A 25,398-nucleotide genomic window follows, 5' to 3' on the forward strand; every position below is an offset into this window, starting at 1 on the left:
ATACCGTGGTGCAGATAGTGACGTGGGGCAGACCCAGAGGGAGAGTGGTGGAGATCAAAAAACACCGTGAGCCCTGGAATTAGACAGTCCTGGGCTTAAGGCCACCCTCTGCCACTTACTGAACTTCTTTGACCCAGTTACTTCACCTCTGAAAATCTCAGCTTCCTCATCTGTAATTTAGGAGTGAAAGTACTTACCTTAAACGGTTGTTAGGAATAGTAAATGATGTATGCCAAACCCCTGGGTGCTTAGAAGAGGTCAGGATCCTTCCCAAACATAAACAAAGGCCACGCTGCTGTGGTGACACGTTCAGTGTGGCCATGAACGGCAGGGAAGGCAGGCGGGGGACCGCAGGGTCCACTGTCCGGGGCTCCCTCTCACCTGAGGAGGCGCTTCATTTAGCAATCTAACTGCTCTCTGCGACATGCCCTTAGGCTCCTGTGAGAACTATCTGACCATTTCAGGCTGTTGTTCCTTTCTCTGTGGTTTGTTTAGATTTTCTGCTCCTTTGTGTGAAGATTGTTTAGCTGACCGTGGGACTTCTCGCTCAGCATTGTATTCTGAAAAGGAACCGAGATTCTCCACTCGGCTCAACTCCGGTGTGGCTTTACTTTTTCCCCATTCTGTGGTTTTTTATTATTTCAGACTTTGCACCTCTTAAGCTCCCTGTTTTGGGCGTCGGAACACAGTCACACCAGAGTTCCCCTGCCGCCCAACCGGCCACCTCCCGCATTCATGGCTCTAGGTGGATTGTTCTCTGCTGAGGACTAACAAAGGGCATCCACAAGCCAGCCTTGCACCTTGGGCTTCCTGATGACACAGGAGTCTGACTTGTACACACTACGCATAGACTGATAATCATGTGACTCGACTGGATCATGAAAACAATAAGCCCCTATTGATCAGGCATTGTTCTAAGCACTTCACACATATTTAATTTTTGTAATATCTCTAGGAGATAGGTAATTTTTGTAATATCTCTAGGAGATAGGTACTACAATTATCCTACTTTTACAAATGAGGAAATCAAGGTCCAGAGAAGTCAAGTAACCTGTTCAAGATTACACAGCAAGTTCACAGGAGAGCCAGGATTTGAAGCAGGTAGCTCAGCTCCAAAGGCCTTTCATAGGTGATATAACACCTTATTTTATAAATGAGATTGCCGAGGCCTAGGTTAGAAGATGACTTGCTTGAGATCATTTGGATTGATTAATTAACTCACAGACCTTAACTATGAACACAATTCACTTATTCCTTAAGCGGTGGAGAAGAAAGTAGAAGGTAGTAAAAGTTATAAACAAAGATGCTTCTCATGGATGAAAAATAATTGAGCTAAATTTCAGTTGTCTCCTTTAATTTAATGATAAATAAAAACTGAGAGTAATAATGTCGTTTTATGTCCGTTGTTATTTTGTATAATTTCATAACAGCCCTGTGAAGACCAGATATCCACAGTCTGTCAGTGTGGGAGATGGAGTTAAGGGTGACCAAGTCCCTTCCCAAGGCCTCCTAACAGTAAGTGTGAAAGTTGAGACACAAACTCAAGAGCTCCACACTTGTTCCAGACATCGGCCCTCCAGACTCATCCTGCTCCAGGCTTGGCATCCTTACCTCTCACTTCCAGCCATTCTGAACTGTACTCAGTCCCTCGAACAGATCACGTGATCGCTCACGTCCAAGTCATGAACTTTCTCCCTTCTCTTCTGTTCCTTCCTTTCCCCTGTGGTTCACCAAGTCCTACTCATTCATCGGTCTCCATTTAGATGTCACTTTCTCCAGGGGCCTTACACAATCCTGGAATCCAGGTTAAGTGCCGTCATACTGCCCTCCGTATACCCTGCCCTTCCCCATTACAGCCCCATTCATACTAGGCTGAGCATTCCAGGAGGGTAGGCTCATGGCGGTTTTGAAAGGCAGCTCAGGGATCAGACCCAAGTTTACCTTCCCAGGTCCAACACGGGAAACCACGTATATGAATGCTTCTAGTTACAATAGTTATAAGACTTACCTATTAATATGAAATCATAATAGTCCTCATCAGATATGCATTTGGTAATGATTAAATTACATAGCAATGTACAGAAAGTTGCTAGGGAGATGTCAGGCACATAATAAGTATTCAGGAAATGTTAACTTCATTGTGTTTCCCATGTGTGGCACAAATAGAGGTTTAAGAATACTTGTGGAATGAAAGAATAAATGAATGAATCTGATTTCAAATTTTCCTATTTTCCTCATACATTTAACATGCTCATTTGAGTTATCTAGATACAAATGGCTCCTCTCGGTCAACTTCACAAATCATGTTTGGGAAATTGGATGTTCTTAAAGCAAAGCCATTTCTCAAACTAAAAGAGGAAGAAACATAACCTAGGTTTCTTCTGATGGAACACTCTGTAATAGATCTTTGGATGTGAAAACGTTCCAAACTTCATTTATACCTCCCTGCCCCCAGATGCAATGTGCAGGGAGGTTTGAAAAAACTGCTTTTGACTTTTTTGGATGATGCCATTGATAAAAATCCCTTTGGCCATTTGGAGTATGTGAGCCAATTTAAGCTGTGTTTTGGCACGTCTCAAATGGATTTTCCACTTCCTTCCCAGATGCACGAGTCAGCAGCAAGCAGGGATATAGTGATGTTTATCCTATCCTGCTGTGTCCCTAGGCAGGCACTCCTGAGTTCCCGTGGTTTTACCAGGGAATTAAGAGTGTCATGAAGACACAGTGTTGGAGATTTTCTTGACTCACCATAAAGGATATCACTTTCCTTGCACCATATTTCAGCCGTTGGATGGTCAACAAAAGAAAATCAGTTCAACAGCTTGAGTTGATGTTGTTATTCAAATACAGGAGAGAAAATACTTCCTATTTTTCTATTTTGTCTAAACCTCCACAATTATGTTAAAAGATGTTATTAACATTTTCCACAGTTGAGTAGTAAAATTAATAGTCCCGCTAAATTACTGCTCATTCCAAGGCACTAAATAATGACAATTACTGAACATTTACTGTGAGCCAGATAATGTTGGTGATTTCATTTGATTCTCAAATGTACGTGGTAAAGTCTCTATCCCCATTTATTTTTTCAAATGAGCCAACTATGATTTCAGGGAAGTAATTTGCGCTGGGTTATACCAGCGGTTGCAGAGCTAGGCTCAAACCCATGTCTGACTAACCTCCACTCCCGTATCTCTGTGCTCTAGGTTGCTTTTTGGGGTTTCAACTAGAGTTGTTGTACTTGATAAAACAAGTGCTCAGAATTGGGGTGGGTGGTTGAAGTAAGTGAGAGTGATATAGAGAGGGTAGTGCAATAAATACAGACTCTGAAGCCAGACCGCTTGGCATTAAATCCTATTCCCACCATTTACAAACTGCTATTGTTATTATTATGTAAATTGTTCTGCAATGTCTCACTTTACAGCGAGCTTTCAGGAACCTACCTACTGTGTCAATCAAATCTTACACTCATGGGAGCTGGCTTCTTGCGTATACCATCTTACTCTTATTTAAAACCTAAGATGCTTTTGAAGATATTATTATACCCATTTCACAGATGATGAAAAATGAGACCAATAGAAGTTGAATAACTTGCTTAAGGCCATACAGCTGGTAAGTGGTAGAGAAAGAATTAAACTCAGGTGAATGTGAGTCTAAAAGCCATCTTCTCTTCACTGTTCCTAACTATCCATGCCTATCTTAGCCTCATTTAACTGAACTTAAACTATGCTTTACCTGTGCTGACCTGGACTCTCACGTTGGAGGGATCATTACGGTTGGTTTTTGACTCCCAATATTCTGTTTTAATTTGCTCTATGGATTCTTATTTATACATTTTCAGGACAGCCCAGAAAGGGCACTTCTCATGTCAATCCTGTGAGACCACTGGGGCACAAATCTCAGATCATCTTCATTCAGAATGTGGGCATATCAGCAGAAGGACATAACTCTTTACACAAGTCAGATCCCAAATGACACATGTGAAAAATAACAGAGCCGACTTTTCAGCCACGATAGCTTTGGCACACCTCACATCCCTTTGTTCAACCTCTCTTCCCTCACCAGAGAGCTGCATTCCTGGGAATTTCTGTTGTGCACTTTTCCCACTCGCCTGATGCCATTTAAAGGTGAATGTTATAGTTTTGCTAAGAGGGCCTTTTCCCTCATTTGTGATGAATAATGATTTTATCACTTTGATCTTAAAATGAGCTTGCTGCCTTCAAATTTTTAAATTACCGCCATTAGCAAATTCAAAGAAATATTTTCAGGTAGACCCCAGCTAAGGGCTGACTCTAACCCCTTGCTACTCAAAGTATGATCCTCAGCCCAGGAACATCTTATCCCCTGGAACCTTGTTAGAAATGCAGAATCTCAGGACTCTCCCCAAGGATCTACTGACTCAGAGTCTGCATTTTAACAAGACCCTTAGGGTGATTTTATAAGCATTTTTAACCTTGAGAAGCAGTAATCTAAAAAACCTACAGACTCCTATATAAAAAGCTGACAATCAGAAATGTGCAGAGGTGCATTATTTATCTGGATCAGTTTTACAATTAAAAATCAAATCCTAAAGAGCTCACAATGTCATTGTCTCATGAAATGACACATCCTCAGTCCACAGTCTCGTGTGGTTATGATGATGTTAATTTGGTGAGGACCCCTTCATTTTAGTTATAACCAACCCAGAGACAGGGACTGAGGGTGAGGGGCCAGATCATTTCCATCAGAACAAGGAGAGGTCATTTCTGCTGGAATCTGTACCTTCTTCCCAGTAGATAGCATCAAGAGCACCAGAAGTCTACCTGCCTGTCCAAACTTGGGAGCCTTAGGGCAGAACAGAGTCATTAAATAATGTTTACAATGACATCTCCTCCAACTGCCATGAGTTTGGTGGACTGGCCTAAAGATACAGCTTAGGACCCACTTCTCTTTTGGGAGAAAGGTTCCATCACATCACTGCTTTGTGAGGCATAGAAAGGAGTAGTACTCTTCCTTTGCAGAAGGCTCTCAAGGTCCTCCTTCAAAAGTTCTGGTGTTCTGTGAGCTGGGCCTGGGTACTCAACTTCTAAAATTAAATCACGTAGCTTTAAAAAAAGGGCCCCAATTCTTCATCCCTCCCTGTATCCATACTCTTGGCCATGTAATTGTGTAATACCCTCCCATTCTGACTTTAGGCTCAGCTGTTTGACTTGTTTTGGGCGATAAAAGTGAGGCAGAAGTGAGAGTATACAGTACTAAGGCTAGGTTTCAAGAAGCCTCGTGTGCTTCCGCTTGCTCTCTTGCACCCCTGCTGTCTCCATGAGAACATATCTATATTAGCCTGCTAACAGATAACAGTCACGTGGAACAGAGCCAAGGTAGCCCAACCAAGGCCAGCCTAATAAGCCTATAGCCAGCCAATATCCATACACATGAGAAAGCTGCCCAGTCAAGATCAGTAAAGCCACCTCATCAACCCAGCTGATTTAGACTCACAAGCTATGAATGCTTATCATTGTATGCCACCGTGGTTTTGGTTGTGTGTTACACAGCATTACTATGTCAATAGATAACCACGATACCAAGTAACTAATTAAATTGAGTTATTGAGAGATGTTCCCTTAATTTTTTATTTCCACCATATTTTTCCTCTGAAAACATTAACTTCTGTTAAGAATACTCAGAGGCAAAGAAAACAAATAAAGAATCAAATGAAAAATCAATGAGAAAACTCAAAATAGCCCATAGTTTGGCGGTGGGCACTTGTCTTCATTGCTGTGAATCATATTATATACACGTAATATGTTCATATCTCCATCAGGACCATGGAGCCCTTAGTAGAACATGTGATATATTTCATTTCATCTCATGAACTAGGCACAAGGTCTAGTGAAAGGATTGTATGTAAGGGAGTTGGACTAGATGATCTCTTATCTCTAATGCTCTCAGGCAGCTCATACCCAGCCTGAGTGAGCAGCTGCCAAGAAGAGGCAGGTGTGTGTCTCAGTGGACCTCACCTGCCCACAACCAAGGGGCATGTTACCTTGTTGGCGCATCTTCATGGTCCGTATCCTTATTGCCTCTCCTCGAACTCGCCCTTCACAGAAATAAGCACCATTGATTTTACTAGCCTTTTCTCTCTTCCAAACAACTTTTTTAGCCCATTCTCTGGTTGCATCTTGAGTAACTTCCAGTGGATCCTGGTGCTGGTTCATTAAGGCTTCAAAGTCCCTTCCTATGATGATGGGCTCATGGGGGCGCCATCCAGAGGCGATGCAGGTGAGGGATGTCTCTGCGTCAGACACGAGAGGTAGGGAATTGATCAAGATCAGGTCCATGGCACCGTCCACTGTTGCTAAAAGGAAAAGAGGGAACATAATATATGAGGAAGGTTATTAACATGGCCCCACAGGATAAGCTAGTGTTTACAAAGCCTTGTCTAAAAATAACTGTGTGAGCAGTCTTTCTAAAATGCTACTCTGATCATGTGCCTATCTCTCATTGGACAAAATCCAAAACTCTTTACCATGGCATCAAGACTCTTCATCACCTAGACCCTGCTAACCACTCCTGCCCCATTGCACGCCCTATCTGTAATGGACTATCAGTTATTCTCCATTCCCAAAACAAGATGTGCACTAGGTGTCTTTACGCATTACAGTGCCTGAGACATAGTTAAGTATTCAGTAAGTATTTGCTGAATTGAGACAAATTCATGATAATGGCATTATTATCATTATCATGAACTGAATAAATATCATTATTTATCATTAATTATTGATCAATTAATGATAATGTGGTTCTACCCCAATAATAAAGTACTCTAAAGAAATATGTCAATGACATACACCATATGCTAACTTTATAGACTCTCATCATTATCAAAGTATTGCCTGATTCCACATTAAATTCCGCAAGGTAAGGGAGGGACTGAGTGAAGTCTACATTTCCCTCTGACCCTCATCTTTGACATGAGCCTAGTAAGACCTGTCTTGCAGAATTCTTGTAAAGATTAAATGAGATAAACTACATAACCTGCCAAGCACTGTGTCTGCAATATACAGGGTACTCAATGACCATTATTTCATTTCTCTTTATTCTGTTTTCTGAACACCTAGCCCCAAAACTCAAATCTTCCCAAATGTAAAAACAAAATCCTACCTGACTTTTAAGATTTATTTCCGAAGTCATAAAGCACATTTACAAAAAGAAAACCCTCTCATTTCACTTTCTCTCTCTCCCTCTCCCTCTTTCCCTTTCTCTTCTCATTTCCAAAGTTTCAAAGATAAGCAAATGGAATCTGTGCCTATTCTCTCCTCTTGGTGAATGTGGAAATACCAGGGATGGAGGTTGTTTCCTGGTTCCAGTGATGGTTGATTCTCAAGTCTACGTAAAATGATCAGGAGACTGGGAAGGTCAAGCACAGCGGGTGACGAGGGATACTGGAGTCTCAAGGACCTTTATGTAGATGTAAAGTGATTCAAGTAGGTTCCATGTTATCTCATTTAATATTCATCAAATTCTCTCCTGGGAGTATGCGCCATTATCTCATTTTTAAATATAAAGAAATTAGGGCTCATAAGATTGAGTAGCTTATTCTATCTTCCACAGCTATTGAAGTCAGAGCTGGAATTCAAATTCTCACTGGTCTTTCAGTTTCTTAGCTATACCATGCCCTTTCCTACCTCAGAACCTTTGGACATGCTGATACTTGTGCCTGGAATGCCCTTTTCCACTCTTTGCGTGGCTAATTTCTCTCATCCTTTGGGGTCTTAGCTTAAATGCCTGTCTCATGGAGGTCTTCTTTACCTATCTTATCTACAATATCTACACACTCTCATCCCACCACCCTCAATTCAGCCTCCTGTTTGTTTCCTTCATAAAGATTACCACAACCTGTGATTATTTTTTTGATCTCTCTCCTCCTAGATGATACATTCCATTAGGATGAGAATTGAAGCTGTTTTATTTGCATTGATTTACATAGGAATATTCTGCCTATTCTCAGCATATAGAGGACTCAATAAATATTTGTTGGCTAGATGGATGCATGGATGGACAGATGGACAAATTTTATACCAGATCTAATTCAATTTCACCAATTCACTTGGCTCCCACTTGTTGAAAAATGAGGTTAAAAATGAAAGTTCTCTTCTATTTACAATAGCCAAGACATGGAAACAACCTAAATGTCCACTGACAGATGAATGGATAAAGAAGATGTGATATATATATACACATACCCCATAGAATATTGCTCAGCCATAGAAAATGAAATAATGCCATTTGCAGCAACATGGATAGACCTAGAGATTATCATATTAAGTGAAGTAAGTGAGAAAGAGACAAATACCATATGATATCACTTATATGTGGAATCTGAAATATGACCCAAATGAACCAGTCTATGAAACAGAAACAGACTTGTGGTTGCCAAGGGGGAGGGGCGGTGGGGAAGGGAAGGATTGGGAGTTTGGGGTTAGCAGCTGCAAACTATTATGTACAGGATGGATAAACAACTGTATAGCACAGGGGACTATATTCAATATCTTGTGATAAACCATAATGGAAAAGAATATGAAAAAGAATATATGTATGTATAACCGAATCACTTCACTGTACAGCAGAAATTAACACAACATTGTAAACCAACTATACTTCAATAAAATTTTTTTAAAAATGAAAGTGCTCTTCTGAGTCTAAACTGACCCCTTTGCCCATATTTACAAGACTGTTTTGATAATTACTGAGTTTATTGGGGGGGGCGGGGAGCAAATGTTATGCTTTTACAAAATGCTATAGAAAGGTGATCAGTGGTTGCTGAGGGTTTGGAGCTGACTGGTATTCATTTACCAGACCTACTTATGCCAAGCACTGTGCCTGCCATGAAGTCCTCATACAATTTGTTTTCGATGGCATTTGCCAATGTTTGATGTATACAGTGATGTTTTGAGGATGATCCTATTAGGAGTTACATTTTTATCTGATTCACTAAGAAGAATTTCAAAGTCAAGTCTTAATGTAAGTAGGAGTTGGTGTTGCAATATTTTTCTTGTAATATTAACTCAGTATGCTGAGGGAAGAAATCTTGAGTAGAATGGGTTCCCAAGCCTGACCCTCAAGCATCTATCTTGCTTCTAGCCTCATTGGTTTAACTTTAGGATTTCAAGAGAGGGAACAGAGGTTAGGATAAGAAAAGCATCACAAGAGAGAATGAGCTAGGAAACATAGCGGTGGAATTACAACCTCCAAAAATAACACCAGAGCACAGTTACCCGTCCACACACACACACACACACACACACACATCCAGCCCTGCCTCTGAGTAAGCACCACCTCATCTCCCACACTCACTCCTTCCAGGCATGTTCCCAGAGAGAGTCATCAAGAGGAAGGAAACACTGTAATTCTTTCAGCTCCAGTGGGATCCACCCCCATTTCTAGGGCCAGCTGAGTGATTTGCCAAAACCAAGGGCTCTGCTCTGAACTCACCGAACTGCATTAGCACTGGCCGTGGTTTATTTAATGACTTTAGGAAATAATAGAAAAAGCAGTTGATTTGAAAAGACAACCACACTGCATCTGTAAATTATTTCTAGGTATGGGTCTAGTTTCTTTTTCCTTTTGTTCCTCCCAGCTCTCTCCCTTTACTTTCAGGGATAGAAAGGGAAACTGTATACTCTGAGAATCTGGATTTGACTACACTTTGCTACCCTTATTCAGCAGGTCAGTTACAGGAAGCACTCTTCCACCCGTGAGTTCTCTGTCCTTTGTACTGCCACTTACAATAAAATATCAGAAGAATTTTGTACATGAGTTTTAGATACAGGAAGAAATACTTACCACGTTCCTGGAATGAATTTTAAAAATCATCTGTTTAGCTTTCCTAAAACAAGAATCAGTATTTGTTCTTGTTTGCATATGCCCCAGGGAATTTCTGGAAGGTGATACAGGAAGCTAAGAACAAGGGTGACCCATTAGGGGAGGATGAGGTCACTGGGGTGACGATGACGGGAGGAACACTTTTCACTGTATACGTAATGTATACAATGCTCTTGAACCACTGGAATATTATCTACACATAAAAATTAAATGTAAAAAAGTAAATGTTAACTGCTCTTCCCTTAAAAAGGTGCACTTGTAAGGGAATCTAGAGCCAGAGAAATATATATGTCTCTCATCATTTATCCCTACACTCACTCCAAATCTTTTTGGATCACATCCATATAACGCATTTTCTTTTTCTCTCAACTTTGGACTAGTAATAGGAAATGTGACATCACTCCACAATGCTGAAAAAAAAATTGATTAAAATAAAATATAAGAAAAGGGAGGAGGAGAGTGGCCAAACTTCACCTTTCAAAGAGAAGAGAGAAGCAGAGGCCCTCCTGCCACAGGTACAATTGTAGCCTGTGGCTTCTCGAAAGGGTTCTTCTACTGGCACAGTGACAGGTGTAAATGCTACTGCGACTGATGCTACCCAGGAATCTGCTATGGGTGACATTTTCCTGAGAACAAATGCCAAGAGACAGAGCCCACCTGGGCTTGCACCCGTCCCCAAACCAGCTACCCGTCCCCAAACCAGCACCTTTTCTTCCACTACAAAACTACCCTCTCCAAGTCCTGTCGCAGACAGGTTTTGAGTTGTTTCACTACAACCACAGCCTGAAGAGCTTGGATCAAATTCATTAATCAGTTCAATTCACACTTCTAACATCAAGACTAAGAGTCTGCTGTAAGTAAGATGCATATGGAATTTCATACCTCTTAACGTGTTTTGGGGATTGATATTATTTTTCCTCAGCAAAGATCTCACACAAACACTTTTCAATATTTGCATAAAAGCGTGTCTTGTTTGTAAGGAGATACTGGCCAATGTAGCACGGCATGCATCGGGTTAACAAATGACTGTTCATCACAGTTGAAGCATAACAATATCCTACAACATTGTTCTGCTCATTATGTTTTCTGTGTGCTGTACGGAACAGCATCTAACATTTCGCAGTAACATTTTCTCACTAAATCTCATTGTGGTGAACACAAAATGCTGCTTAAATCTTCTTTTTGTGTATAGATTTTCTTTTTTTTTAATTTTAGTAATTTTTTTTCTTTTTTTTTGCCTTCATTGGGTCTTAGTTGTGGCACGCGGGATCTTCATGGAGGCGCGCAGGCTTCTCTCTAGTTGGGGTGCGCAGGCTTCTCTTTAGTTGTGGTGTGTGGGTTTTCTCTCTCTCATTGAGGGGCGCCAGCTCAGTAGTTGCGGTGCGTGGACTTAGTTGCCCTGCGGCATGTGGGATCTTTTAGTTCCCTAACCAGGGATCGAACCCACGTTCCCTGCATTGGAAGGTGAATTCTTTACCACTGGAGCACCAGGGAAGTCCCTGCATATAGATTTTCTTATACTCACTATTGCTTCTGTAAAAATATAATAACACCCCCTGAGGAAACGTAAAAATAAGAGAAATCCCCTAAGAAAGAACATAGAAAATGGACCAGGTGTGGTTGACAGGGACCAAAAATAAAACGGAGTCAGGCAGTCACGACAGACCTGGGACTGAGTCACGTAACTCTTTCTTAGAAAAACCACAAAAAAACCCCTACAAGGACTTCTGATTCTGCTAAAGTCCTACCTGGAAAAGCCCCTAATGAGAAGCTTGGATGACAGCCGATCATCTAAAACTTGTGGTCAGGCTTCAAGGGCCTTCCAGTTCCCTTATGACTCTCCCAACCATGGCTTCTGCAGCGTCCCTGGTTTGCAAACCTTGAGGACAACAAAACCGTCCTTTTGCTTCAAGATAACCCTGATTCTTTCCTGGGATTGATTTCTAATTTAGGATGACACTTTGAATAATGACCCATCATCTAAGACATGGAAATATCTTTCTTTAAAAACAGTCATAGAAAGGACTGTGGACCTAAATCTACACCCATGTAGTAGAACCAAACTGAATTAGAAATGAGAGACACAGTCATGCTTTTCAAACTGTGTTTCAAGGAGCTGTTATTTCTCATTTTCTAAAAAAGGTATTCCAGAACTTTCTGAGAGCAGCGGAGGTGAAATTAACAGAGCGCATTCCAGATGTCCCCACACACATACACACTCTCACTGAGCAGCTCAACTTTCATCTGTTTGTTTTGTATTTCGGCTCCACATAAATTTTCATTTGGGAGAAAGGAATTTGCTTAAATAAAACATAAAAGCTCAAAGGTCATCACTTTTAACAATTTTACTTTTACAGATGAAGAAAATAAAAGGTTAAATGAATAAATATCAATGAAAATACATGCCCCTGCCTCACAAGGTGCTGACTCCAATTAGTCTGCTGTGCCCCTCCATCCACATTCAAGTTCAGCACAGCTGCAGAGGCAAGTTCTGATTAACACAGCTCCCCAACCTTTGAAGCACTTGCCAGCTAAGAGGAAAAAGCAGGTTAAATTACTGCAAAGTGGGGCTATTCCCTTGTGCTTCTTATTACCTCAGAATTGTGGTGTTGGGTGGAGTTTCACTAATACGTGTTTGGAATAAGGTATCACATCTTCGGAACGACTGTCTGTATGATTTCTTGGAAGCTTGGTATTGACTATGTTTCAAATTTTTCCAAAGTGTCCTTGGTTGTCTCACCTTCGTAACAGCAGCAGATTATCTTAGAGTTCTAAATATGTAAAATGACAATGAGCACTACCTTGGCCAAAAGTATTTTTGAAATCAGGGGATTGGCAATGAACTGATAAGCTCTTGGCCAAAAGCATTTCTGAAATCAAGGCCCTGACAATGAGCAAAGAAGCAAAGACATCCCCAAAACTATCCAAGATTATTTGGTGGAACTGTTTGGATTTTAGTTTAGTTATTTTTTATGGTGTCCAGAAAAAGAGAATTCTCTTCAGTTTAAAAAAAAAAAAAAAAACTCATTAAATTATTTATATGTCTACTCATCCATTAACAAATTTATTGAGCACCTCCCATGTGCTAAGGTACTGTATTTGACCCTGGAGACACAACAATGAATAAAACAGATCTGATCTCAACCCGTATGTAACTTAAAGGCAAATGTGGAAGACAGACATGGCAAACCAATCACATAAATAAATATAACACTGGAACCATGATAGGTACCATGAGAGAGAATTATAAGGTGCTATGGGATAGCATAACAGTGAACTTAATCAAACTTAGCTGGTGTGGAGAAACGGTTTATGAATCAGGTAAGGCTCCCTGAGGAAGCGACATTTGGCCTGAAGGAGAGTTGGAATTACCAGGACAAAGCGAAAGGGATATGAGAAGAGAGTCAGGAAAGTTTTCCCCCAAAGGTTAACTACTGAGCAGGATTTTGAAGAATGAGTAAGTGTTTAATAGGACTCACCACTAGAATGTTCTCTCTTGGTTAATGTCAACATCCTAAAGTTGACACTAATTTCTTTTTATTGGATTCTAAGAACTATTGGCACCATTTCTATGTGTCAACTCTATGTGAAAGTATTTTTCGCGTCTCCTCTCCCTTCTTGTGTCCCCAGAAGAAATCCTGTTCCCAGGCATGTTTCCAATATTTTAATCTTTTGTTTGTTTGTTTGTTTGTTTCCAGGATACTTTTATGTATGTAATAAGTCTCTGAGCAATAATTTCATCCTCAAATTTCCTTCCAAGAAGATAGTGGGCAATTAACGAGAAGATACCAACATGCACAAGCCTGGAAATAACCAAAGGAAGTTGCTAACTTTTTACATGCACGGTTGGGAGTTAGACAAGGACACCCTTGATATGACTAGGCTGGGTCTCTCTAACAACAAACTGCTCTCACTCAGAAGTTGCGCCAAGCCTGTCTGCCCCAAGGGCATGCCCATTTCCCATCCCCGCCTCCCTGACAAACAGGACCCTCGTCCGCCTGCTGGAGGAGACAGCATCCCACCCCACCCGCTCCGTGAACGCCAGAAATTTTCCATCCAGGATAAATACCGCATGTTCTAGTTAGAACATCAGAATTGCCACCAGTCAGTTAGCAAGCAAGTTTTTATTTTATACGGGAGTAGACATGGCATCCACAGAGTAAGACTTCACTAAACGCCCAGCACATACGCACACTCACATGCAAAACTCCATTTCTGTAAGGTGGGCCTGGAGGAGGCATGGCACCATCAAATCAAGGATTGTTTAAACTGGAAAAGACTTTAGAGATTGCCTGGTGCAAGCCTCACACTTTATAAAGGGCAAACTGAGGCCCATGGAAAAGAGACTGGCCAGTGGTCACACAAAGGCTAATGGCAAAGCAGGCCCTCAAGTGTGAATTTCTCCCCAGGGCCTTTTCTGTCACCCCAGGGTAGCAGGGTAAATGGACAAACCTTTAACGTGAGGGAATTTGGAATGTTCATCATTTTGACAGGATGGTACCTGAAGGATCCTGGAGCTTGGCAGAAACTGGGCCAAGAGAGAAAAGACATTGAGGAGAGGCAGCCAAAAAGCTGGGAAGGGTACAGGACAGAGAGAGGGGGAATTCCCAGAAATGAGGTTTGCCCACCTCATAAATCCCCCCAAGCCTTACGATGCTGCCTTATAATCTTTCCTATCATTTCGCCCCGAGAGAGGGATGCTCTCTAATTCAATCGTATTCGTCCATTGCCAGCAAATTTATCTGGTGTGAGAGGAATCCATCTTTGGAGCCAGACCACCTTCTCCTTCTGGGTTCTTCTGCTTCAATCACTTGCCAAGTTCCCTTCTCCCTTCTGCTGCCAAAAGATGTGCACAGACGTACACACTCACTCCCACAACCAAATATCTCTATCGTCCAAGACAGAATTCAACAAGCTCTTTAACTCCTAAGTTCCCTGTTCTCCAGATCCCAATAAGGAAGGCAATTTGGGTTGATTTGCTTGCACGAAAAAAGAGAATAAGAATAGCTTAAAGTGACAACTCTGAGAACTATCAGAAGAGCAAACCAAAGAAGTGAGTCTGTAGTGGGAGAAGTTCAGGACCATGATCGTTTCTAAGAAGAGAATGACAAAGAAAGAGGGCTAGCGTTCTCAGCAGGCTTCAGATTATACCACGTCGGGAAGAAAGCTAACATTGTTTATTATAGACTATGTAATAGGTACTATGCAAGGTGTCTTACAAACTTTGTGCGCTTGAATTCTTTGTGCCTTTGAAGGAAGGGATTTATATTCCATTTTATAGGTTAAAAAAAGAAACTCACAGATGTTCTGTAATACGCCCAGCGACAGACAAATAGAATTTGAACCCATGTCTCACTAGGTTCCATTACCAGTCACAATGCTTCACTCTAAACACCACAAGAGAATTCTGTTTTGCCCTTTGTCCACTATTGTATCTCTAACAATTAGCACAGTGCCTGGCATATAACAGCTATTCAATAAGCGCTGATGAAGGAATAAATAAATAAATGGTTAAATAAATAAATATGCAAGCAAGCAAGCCTGGCCTTCGATGAGTGAATTTATTTAATAAGCACTTACTTAATAAGTACTATGAGCTGGGCCCTATGCTGCCTTCTGTGGATGAAGAAAAGAATAAAATATGGTTTCTGCCTTCAAGAAGCTTACAGTCTGGTCATCCAAAGGCATGAATATACACAAATCCATAAAGGAAAACATTGATGGATTGCACTATAGAAAACGCCAAAATCTTTTATAAAATAAATAGCTAACTGCAGTAGATTGAAATATAATGGTCACAATAATTTGCATTTCCTTCCATTGAGAAGTGAAATCTACTTCTTTACCCCTTGAATCTAGGCTTGGCCATGAGACTATCCTTGATCAATGAAACATTAGCAAATGTGACAAAATCAGAGGCTTTAAAAGTGCTCTTCCCCTGGGCCTGCCCCCTCCTACTGCTCTATGGGACCCTGAGACCACCATGAGGAAAAGCCCAGACTAATCCACTGGAGGATGAGAGACCACATGATACAGACATGAACCATTCCAGCTGAGGCCCAATAGACCAACTGCCAGATATGTGCATTAACCATCCTAGACCATCCAGCCCCAGCCAAGCCATCAGCTGACTACAGAGATGAGCCAATCCAGCCTAGATCAAAGAACTTTGCAGCTGACCCACAGAATCTAAGATATAATAAATGTTTGCTGTTTCACCATTACGTTTTCAGATGACTTGTTACTCAACAAAAATTAACTGATACAATAATTACAATATGAAATGATAATTAACTTGACTACAAATCCAAAACACAAACTAAAAGGACATCTCATTATTTGTCTATCAAATTAACTAACGATAGAGAGGGTCATAATATCCAGTGCTAGCAGATAAACAGGAAGGTCTACACCGTTGGTGTAATTGATAAAAAGGCCAAATGGGAAAAATATTGTTATAGATAAAACTTAAAGAGTTAATATGTATAATACATAAGTAAATTCTATAAATTAATAAATCAGTAGTAATTCACAGAGGAAGATACACAAATAGGCAACTGTAGTAAATTGGAAAAAATAGTCACGATATTTCCAATATTCCTTGGAAATGCATTTCTGGGACATGCTTGCAAATCTACAGTTGTAAAGTTACATAAACGCTAACCCTAATTCATCACTTATTATATGTCAGGTACTTTTCCATGTGTGTAACATGTAATAACTTAATCCTCGTACAACCTTATAGAATAGGCACTATGATTATCTTCATTTTACAGAAAAGGAGACTAAGACAAAAAGAGGTTAAATACTTGGTCATTGTCATACAAGTAATTAGTGGTAGAACTGAGATTCATATTTAGGCAGACTGATTTCAAAACCCACTCTTTTAATGATTAAACTATACACATATTACACCGGTTCATATCAAAAATGTATCTTCTAATAATTCAGTGAAGAAAGTTTAGTCTTTTCAACAATAGTGTCAGAACTGGACATCCATATGCCAAAAAAAAAAGAACCCTAAACTAAAACCTCCCACCTTGTACAAAAATTAAATGAAAATGGATCATGTAAAATGTAAAAATATAAAACTTTTGGGATATGGGAGAAAAATCTCCATGATGTTGGAGTTAGGCAGCGGGTTGTTAGCTATGACACCAAAAGTGTGATCTGTAAAGAAAAACGTTGATAAATTGGATTTTATCAAGATTTCAAACTTTGATCTATGAAAGACACTGTTAAAATCAAAATATAAACTACAGACTGGGAGAAAACATAGCTGACAAACAACTTACATCCAGAATATATCTTAAAACTCTCAAAACTTAACAGTAAGAAAACAAACAATTCAATTTTTTTAATGGGCAAAAGATTGGAGACACTTCACCAAAGAAGATATGTGGATGGCAAATAAGTACACAGAAAGATGGTCAGTATCATTATCCACTAGGAAAATGCTAATTAACACCATGTGAGATACCATTGCACACCTATTAGAAAGACTCAGAAAAACCCTGACAATACCAAGTGCTAGCTAGAATGTGTAGCAACTGTAGCTCAATCACTGCTGGTGGTATGTAAAATGGATGGTCCAGTCACTGTGGAAAATGGTTTAATCTTTTTTTATAAAGTTAAATATACATTTATCACATCACCCGGCAATCCCACTCCTATGTATTTACCCTACAGAAGTGAAAATTTATGTTCATACAGTGAATGTTTATAGCAGCTCCATTTATTCATAATCACCCCAAACTGGAGAAACCCAAATGTTCTTCAATAGACAAATGCATAAACAGCCGTTGTACATCCAGACAATGGAATACTACTCAGAAATAAAAAGGGGTAGACTATTAATACTTGCAACAATATGGCATTATGCTGAGTAAAAGAACCAATATAAAAAGGATACATACCGTATGAATGCATTTATATAACATTCTGGAAAAGGTAAGCCTATAAGGACGAAGAACAGATGAGTGGTTGCCAGGGATTAGGAGTAGGAGAGATTTGACTAAAAAGGGCAGCACAAAAAAGATTTTAGGGGGTGATGGAATTGTTCTCTATTCTAACGTGGTGGCAGTTGCATTAAAACTCATAAAGCTGTACACACAACATAACTTAACTGTATATTCATTTTTAAAATTATAGTAAAAAGGTATCTTCCATAATTACCAATAAAAATATGCAAAGATATGGCAAGAATATTCACTGCAGCCTACAGCCTCAACTGGAAATAACACAAAGTTCACAAATGGGAGCATGGCTAAATAAATGATGGTTCGTACATTTAATTGAATATTATGTTTGCATGGAATTATACCTTTGATATATTAAGTGAAGAAAAGATGCAGAACAGTATGTTTGATCTCATTTTTGTCAAAATATTGAGAAAAGCCTAGAAGTCACACACCAGTAGTGGTACTTCTGGCTAATGAAATTGCCAGGCTTAGGGATCAGGGGTGGGGTGAGGGGGAAGGTAGATGTTCACTTATTGTTTTACATATTTAGTATTGTCTATCTTTTGTAATATTAAAATGAAGACTTTTATTTATTATTAAAACACATGCAACTAATCAATCTAATGGCAGTTTTTTGCTTAATTATTGACACGTCTGTCTCCTTCCTTAGACAGTGAGCTCCCTGAAGAAAAGACCTCTATTTTGTTCATCTCTAGCTCCTAGCACCAAGCACTGTGTTTGACAGACTGTGCATATTTTTAATATATTTAAGATGAATTTGAAGAAGTCAACAGTAATTGAAAGTAGAACATCTTTTTTTTTCTTTATGGAATTTTAATTATAAGACCAAGAATGCTCCTTTGACTACATTTTGATATAAATTTTCTTGAAAAGATCTTTGTTTACTGACTCTTTTTTTTAATTAATTTTTATTGGAGTATAGTTGATTTACAATGTTGTGTTAGTTTCAGGTGTACAGCAAAGTGAATCAGTTATACATATACATATATCCACTCTTTTTTGGATTCTTTTCCTATATTGGTCATTACAGAGTATTGAGTAGAGTTCCCTGTGCTATACAGTAGGTTCTTATTAATTATCTATTTTATATATAGTGAAAATAGTACATCTTAAACCCAGGTGATGATTCTGTGAATTGTTATTTGCCTGGCACCATCAACAGGATAGTGGAGTATTTAAGAGCTTTGGTCTTGACGTTCTATCTCATTTTCCTCATCTGTAAAGTGGGAGAATGACCTCTAAATCATTGACTTTTTAAAAAATTTATTTATTTATCTTGGGCTGTGTTGGGTCTTCGTTGCTGCACGCGGGCTTTCTCTAGTTGCGGCAAGTGGGGGCTACTCTTTGGTGCGGTGCGCAGGCTTCTCACTGCGGTGGCTTCTCTTGTTGCAGAGCACGGGCTCTAGACATGTGAGCTTCAGTAGTTGTGGCACGCGGGTTCAGTAGTTGTGTCTCACAGGCTCTAGAGCACAGGCTCATCAGTTGTGGCACATGGGCTTAGTTGCTCCGCGGCGTGTGGGATCTTCCCGGGCCAGGGATCAAACCCATGTCCTCTGCATTGGCAGGCAGATTCTTAACCACTGCACCACCAGGGAAGCCCTAAATCATTGATATTTGTGTAAAGGGCTATTTGTATTAGCATGACATGAAGCCAGTTTGATCAAGTGAATCTGTATGAAAATATGGTCTGTGTTAGCCCCAGAGGAAGGGTTTTTATTTTATTTTGTTTAATTTTTAAGTCATCTTGGAGCTAAGGCACCCACAGAAGGAAGAACCTCTAATGGCTTTGTGTCCTGCTGTGTGACCACCCTCCCACACACTTCAAACCCACATGAGCAGGAAACAGGCTGATCATGAGCTAAGGAAGATTCCCTGTGTTTCCTTCTAAAATCCTTTGATTGTTGCCCCCTTTCTTACAGGACTGACCTTAACAGGAAACCAAATCTCTGCACATGCAAGTGATTCTGGAAAAGCAGTTTCAGGGGGCTACTGAGAGATGGACATAAGCCATCACTCCATGGGCCTCTGCCAACTAACCCTCGGGAAGACCACTGACCTAGCCCAAAGGCCTCCTGCTGTGTCCCTGGACCAGAGAACCTTCCTTACATTTTCTTCCTCATCTTTAAAAGTGAGAACTAGGGACTTCCCTGGTGGTGCAGTGGTTAAGAATCCGCCTGCCAACGCAGGGCACATGGGTCCGAGCCCTGGTCCGGAAAGATGCCGCAGAGCAACTAAGCCCGTGCGCCACAACTACTGAGCCTGCGCTCTAGAGCCTGCAAGCCACAACTACTGAGCCCGCGTGCCACAACTACTGAAGCCCGCGTGCCTAGAGCCCGTGCTCCGCAACAAGAGAAGCCCCCACGATGAGAAGCCCGCGCACCGCAACGAAGAGTAGCCCCCGCTCGCCGCAACTAGAGAAAGCCTGAGCCCAGCCAAAAATAAATTAAACACAGCCAAAAATAAATTAAATGAATAAATAAATACATTAAAAAAAATCAAAGCGAGAACTATACTCCAATAAAAAATTTTTTTTAAAAAGTGACTCTCTGCACAGTCTATAGTTCTTACACTTTGCTTCACTTTACTCTTAGAGCAGGACAGTAGCTCTGCATTCTGAAGCATCACCCCCACCACTGACTAACCAATGGGGTCACGATCTTAACTCAGTAGTGAAAGAGGGCTCAGAGACACTCTAGCCTCATTTCATTAAGTTTAGGAATTCCTTTATTACAATTCTGGAATCTGTTGTCCTCTGGGCATTACCTGAATTATTTCTGTGATTGGAACTCTCCTATTTGGGAAGCAGCTTGTGTGGTCATATTCCTTCCCCTCCATCCAAAAAAAAAAAAAAAGAAAAAAATTCTTGCATACTTCCAAACTACAGATGCATTTGCCAGGTAGAATTCCAACTATAAAATTTATGTCAGTTTTTCCCCTATGGAACTGCAGGCCTGAATGTCTCAAGAGGTGCTAATCTATGTATCTTTGTTAAGAGAGGCTTCTTGAGAAACCCTGAGTATCATACTTAGTGTCATCTCCTTGGGCCGCAGTGGCAATGACATCATTTCAAACGTGTTGGGAGCTCTCCTCAAGGAATCATCCTTGGAATCTGCACAAGCCATACTCCTTATCTGCATTGCATGAGCCCTCCTCCAATGCTTCTTTTATTTCCACGTCAACTGGCGAACACTTGCTTAGCCTCCAAGGCTTGGCTCATGCTCTCACACACCCTAGGGAGCCTCCCAGATGCCACAGGGCAGAGGCTGTTGTCTTACAGACTGCACAGATATCCAGTAGGCATGGCAGTGTGACAGGCCACGATCCTACATACAGCAGCTGCCTGGGAGTTTATCACTCATGGCTCAGGAAAACAGCTTCTTCTTTATCTTCCCAAGTAGACAATCTAAGATCGACTGAGACTTTTCTGGCAGCAAGGAGACAGAGCCTGTCTGTGCAGTCACTTGAGGGAAAACAGTCCAAAAACATGAAAGCCAAGAGGGAATTTCATTACATGTTTGAGTCAGATACTCTTGGCATGGGCTGGGTCCATTTTCAAGTCAAAGTTAGTATAAAGTGTAAACGTCATCGAGTAAGAGTCTCGCTTTCTAAGCCCAAGACACGCTCCATTTCTTCTCTTCATTGTGACAAGGGGTGCCCTTGGCCAGCTGCTCTCCAACCTCCTCCACCCAGCTCTGGGGCCATGGAGGTTACCTGTGACCCACTGGGTTCAGCTACAAGGGGGCTCCAGATGGAGACAAGAGGGTGGTAGGCGAGTGTGATCAGGGTGTTTATTCTCCCAGGTCTCCACCGCCCCACTGAGCCATCTACAGAAGCCACAACCTGGTGGGGAGTCTTCTCATGCCACTGCTCTATCAGGGTTTGAGAACCACTCCTTCCCCTTGTACCTTCAGGTCTACACTCGCTTCAAGAATCGCTCATGTTTCAGTCGTTCCCTTTATGTAAATGAACTTTTGTGTTGACTCTGAGAATTAACCAGATAAAACCATGCTTCCTGTGTCTTGGCAGGGAGACAGGAGCCCAGCTTGGTACCTGCTCCCCCGACCCTTGACACAGCTCCTCAGGCACCTCCCTAGACAGGCTATTCCTTTAAGAAGCACAGTTCACAAATCACTGCTATCAAGTATTTGCTAGTTCTGCTTTTCAATAGCAGTGTGTCAGTTACACATAAATAATTCCTAAAATTATTAGTCGTAATATAAGAGCTATAAATTATTAAGTACCTACCACCTTGAGGATACTTTAAATACATTGTTGTACCTCATTTTCACAATGACCATATGAATTAGTCATTTATATCTCATATCACAGATGAGGAAACCAACTTAGACAAAATAAGCAACAGTGATGACTAAATGAGATCTTAAATGTAAAACATCCGGAACAGTGTTAGAACTCATGTCTTCCTTTTCCTTGATAGAGAGCTTGACACAGTAGGTTCTTCATATGTATGTACTGTTTGACTGAGTATACATTTGCCTTAGTACCTTGATCATCCCAGTAGAAAAGTGTAAGCCTCTGAATCTTAAATAGCAGTTTTCCTTTGGATCTAATTTCCCATTCATCCTCCTTGCCAAGACTCAGCAAGTGACCATGGCCTTAGCCCAGAGATTATAGCTTGACCAGCACTATGGAAGACTCCATTTCCGTTTTCACAGTGATCTCACCAACTCCCAAGACTTCAGTTATCACCTGTTCCAAGTCTTGGTCTCTAGTTCCAACCTCTTCCCAGCTATAAAACACGTTATAAACAGAACTCCTGCTCACCTAGGTAGGCGTCTCAACTGCGATATGTCTAGAATGAACTTGGCATCTTCCCCTCTCTTCACCTTCTCTCTCTCCTGATCTCTTAAGTCTCCACCTTTCTAACCACAGATGCTTGAAAACTCTGAGTTATTTTCAACAACTATCTCTCCCTCACTGTTTACATCCAATCACCATATTCTGCCCATTCTAGCTCAGTACTATCTCTCACATTCAACTCCTTTTCACACCCTCATTCTCTCTCACTTGAACTCCTGCAAAATTTTGGTGCCACTGTCTCTTTAGCCCCAAACGCTCTACAGGCTTTCCTTTCCTAGCCATTGATGACATTGTTCCTTCTGCCGAGGATGACCTTCCCTACATATATTTATCTGTTCAAGTCCAATCTCTTCCAAGATTCAATTCAAATTTCAATGGTAATAGGAATTTATGTTCTATTATTTTGCACAGTTCAAAAAATAAAGTTCAAATTGGCAGACTGTTGTAACTGAAAATTCAAACCCACTACACCTGTTTTTTGCATTGAACAAAATTAAAGAAAACGAAGGAATTTAAGATACACCAAATGTGAGGTGATATTTAATTAACTACATCGTGAAATGGAAATGTATATCTTAATAATGAAGTCTGGATCTCAGCTTTAAAATGACATCTGACTAGCACCTTTGATGTAGCCTTTCTCAACTTTCCCCTAAAGACATGGGGAAAAAAAAAAAGAGAGAGAGAATTGCAAATACCTACAGTGCTAACCGAGATTGTCAATCTACCTATTGTCAGCACCTAGTAACCACAAAGACCAAAAGGATTAGATAGGGAAAATGAATTTTCATTGTTAAAATATTTTTAATGTCAGAAATTCCTCTTAAAATTAAAAATATATGCTGTAGGGCTTCCCTGGTGGCGCAGTGGTTGAGAATATGCCTGCCAATGCAGGGGACACTGGTTCAAGCCCTGGTCTGGGAAGATCCCACATGCCACGGAGCAACTAGGCCCGTGAGCCACAATTACTGAGCCTGCGCGTCTGGAGCCTGTGCTCCGCAACAAGAGAGGCCGCGATAATGAGAGGCCCGCGCACCGCGATGAAGAGTGGCCCTCACTTGCCACAACTAGAGAAAACCCTTGCACAGAAACGAAGACCCAACACAGCCATAAATAAATAAATAAATAAATAAACCCAAAGTTTAAAAAATATATATATATATATGCTGTAAAAAGTAACTTGGATCTTAAATTCCAGATTAAGGTAGCAAAAAATTTGAAGGGAAAAGGAAGGAGGAGAGAAAGTTAACATGTACTGAGTTCCTCACTGATACACTGATGTTCAAAGTATGGTTTTACTATTTACTGTTATAAACAGAGAAGTATAAGTTAAAGAGTGTTTTTGAAAAACATAAGAATAAACCACTAATAAAATAAAAAACAGGATGCATACGTCAAAAATGACTAGAGAAGATAAATGTAAACAAAATGTAGACCAAGTAAGCAAACGACAGGAAAAAATAAAAGACTAAAAGGAAACAGCAGGAAAGTATAAAAAAATCAAAGTACAAAACCAATGTCAGAAGTTAAGATTAAACATATTATCTGTGATTTAAAGATATTTAAAATCACCTATAGAAAGACAAATACTCTCAGAAAAAATGAAACCTTCCAAGATGATGTTTAAAACAAAACCTTGAAAACAAAGATATGGGCAAAGAACTTATCAAGAAATGAAAAGAAAAAAAAATGATGAAAGAGAAGAAAACAAAGGTAACAATATTAGTTTCAGACAAGTGGATAGAAGGCATGGAATGGGATAAAACCTATGACATACACTGATAAAAAGTAAAGTCCATAATGAAAACATAGTAGTTATGCATCATTGTGCTATTAATCATATAGACTCAAATACAGAAAAAAATTGGTAAAAGCAAAAAGAATGTGAGGAAAGCACAATAGTTCTGTGCTTTATACCTCTCTCAAATTTTGACTAATGAAGTTGACTAAAAATCAAACTACAATTTAGCAATAATTAGACATATGTGTAGTTACATATGTATCTTTCAGATATATATAACCCTATACATTAAAATACAGAATTCGCCTTTTTTCCCCCAATCACTCCTGCAGTACTTATCAAAATTGAGTATATCCAATGGAGCAACATATTTAATAGGAGTGAGAGCTCTAAAGATCAGTGGCAAAGGTAAAAATTGTGTATACATGGCACTACTCTTGACAATCCTTTAAATCGGTCATGAAGGATAATGTGGAAGTATATCTTCTGTGCACAAATATAACAGCTAGGTTTTCCTCCAGCCCTGGGACAGATCACTGTTGCTTTGGATAAGAACCAGATAAAGCAGTTGGCTGGTATTCAGGAACCAGGCAGCACAAAAGTATTTACCTCCAAACATGGGGGTCACAACTGGAGCATGAGAAGCCCCAGAACAGGGACCAAGCTGTCTATGAAGTGAAAGGACAACTGAAATCACATGCACTATTTTATATTTGTAGATCTTTTAGACCAAACAGGTATAGTTGAACCTGCTTAACTTAAGCTTGGCATGGCTCAGAGGTGATATTCAAAATATTTAGCAACCTGGGCCCATGAACACCGGTCTGGGTAGCAGAAAAGGTTCTGAAAGACCCTGATGGGCCAGACATTAACACTTTAGTTGCTGAATTGTGAAGAGGTCCAGAGGTCCTGAGGGAGTGACCTAGGCAGCCAAAGTCACAGGTCAAGGGGAACTTAGGAGACCCAAGCAGCAGTTATTTACCAGATGGCACAGAA

At 40.3% G+C, this 25,398-nt stretch overlaps 1 protein-coding gene across 3 annotated transcripts in view; it reads right to left on the reverse strand.

Annotated features, from left to right (window-relative positions):
- TEK (TEK receptor tyrosine kinase) overlaps positions 1-25,398 on the reverse strand; it is a 102,604-nt gene that overhangs the window by 53,074 nt on the left and 24,132 nt on the right. For all 3 annotated transcript variants that reach the window (XM_082400540.1, XM_082400541.1, XM_082400539.1), the window contains exon 2: positions 6,020-6,331. In XM_082400540.1, coding sequence (XP_082256666.1) covers positions 6,020-6,331 — 312 coding nt within the window. The remainder of the gene's footprint in view (positions 1-6,019; positions 6,332-25,398) is intronic.

Source organism: Balaenoptera borealis (assembly GCF_965194805.1).
Source record: "Balaenoptera borealis genome assembly, chromosome: 8".
NCBI lineage: Eukaryota > Metazoa > Chordata > Mammalia > Artiodactyla > Balaenopteridae > Balaenoptera > Balaenoptera borealis.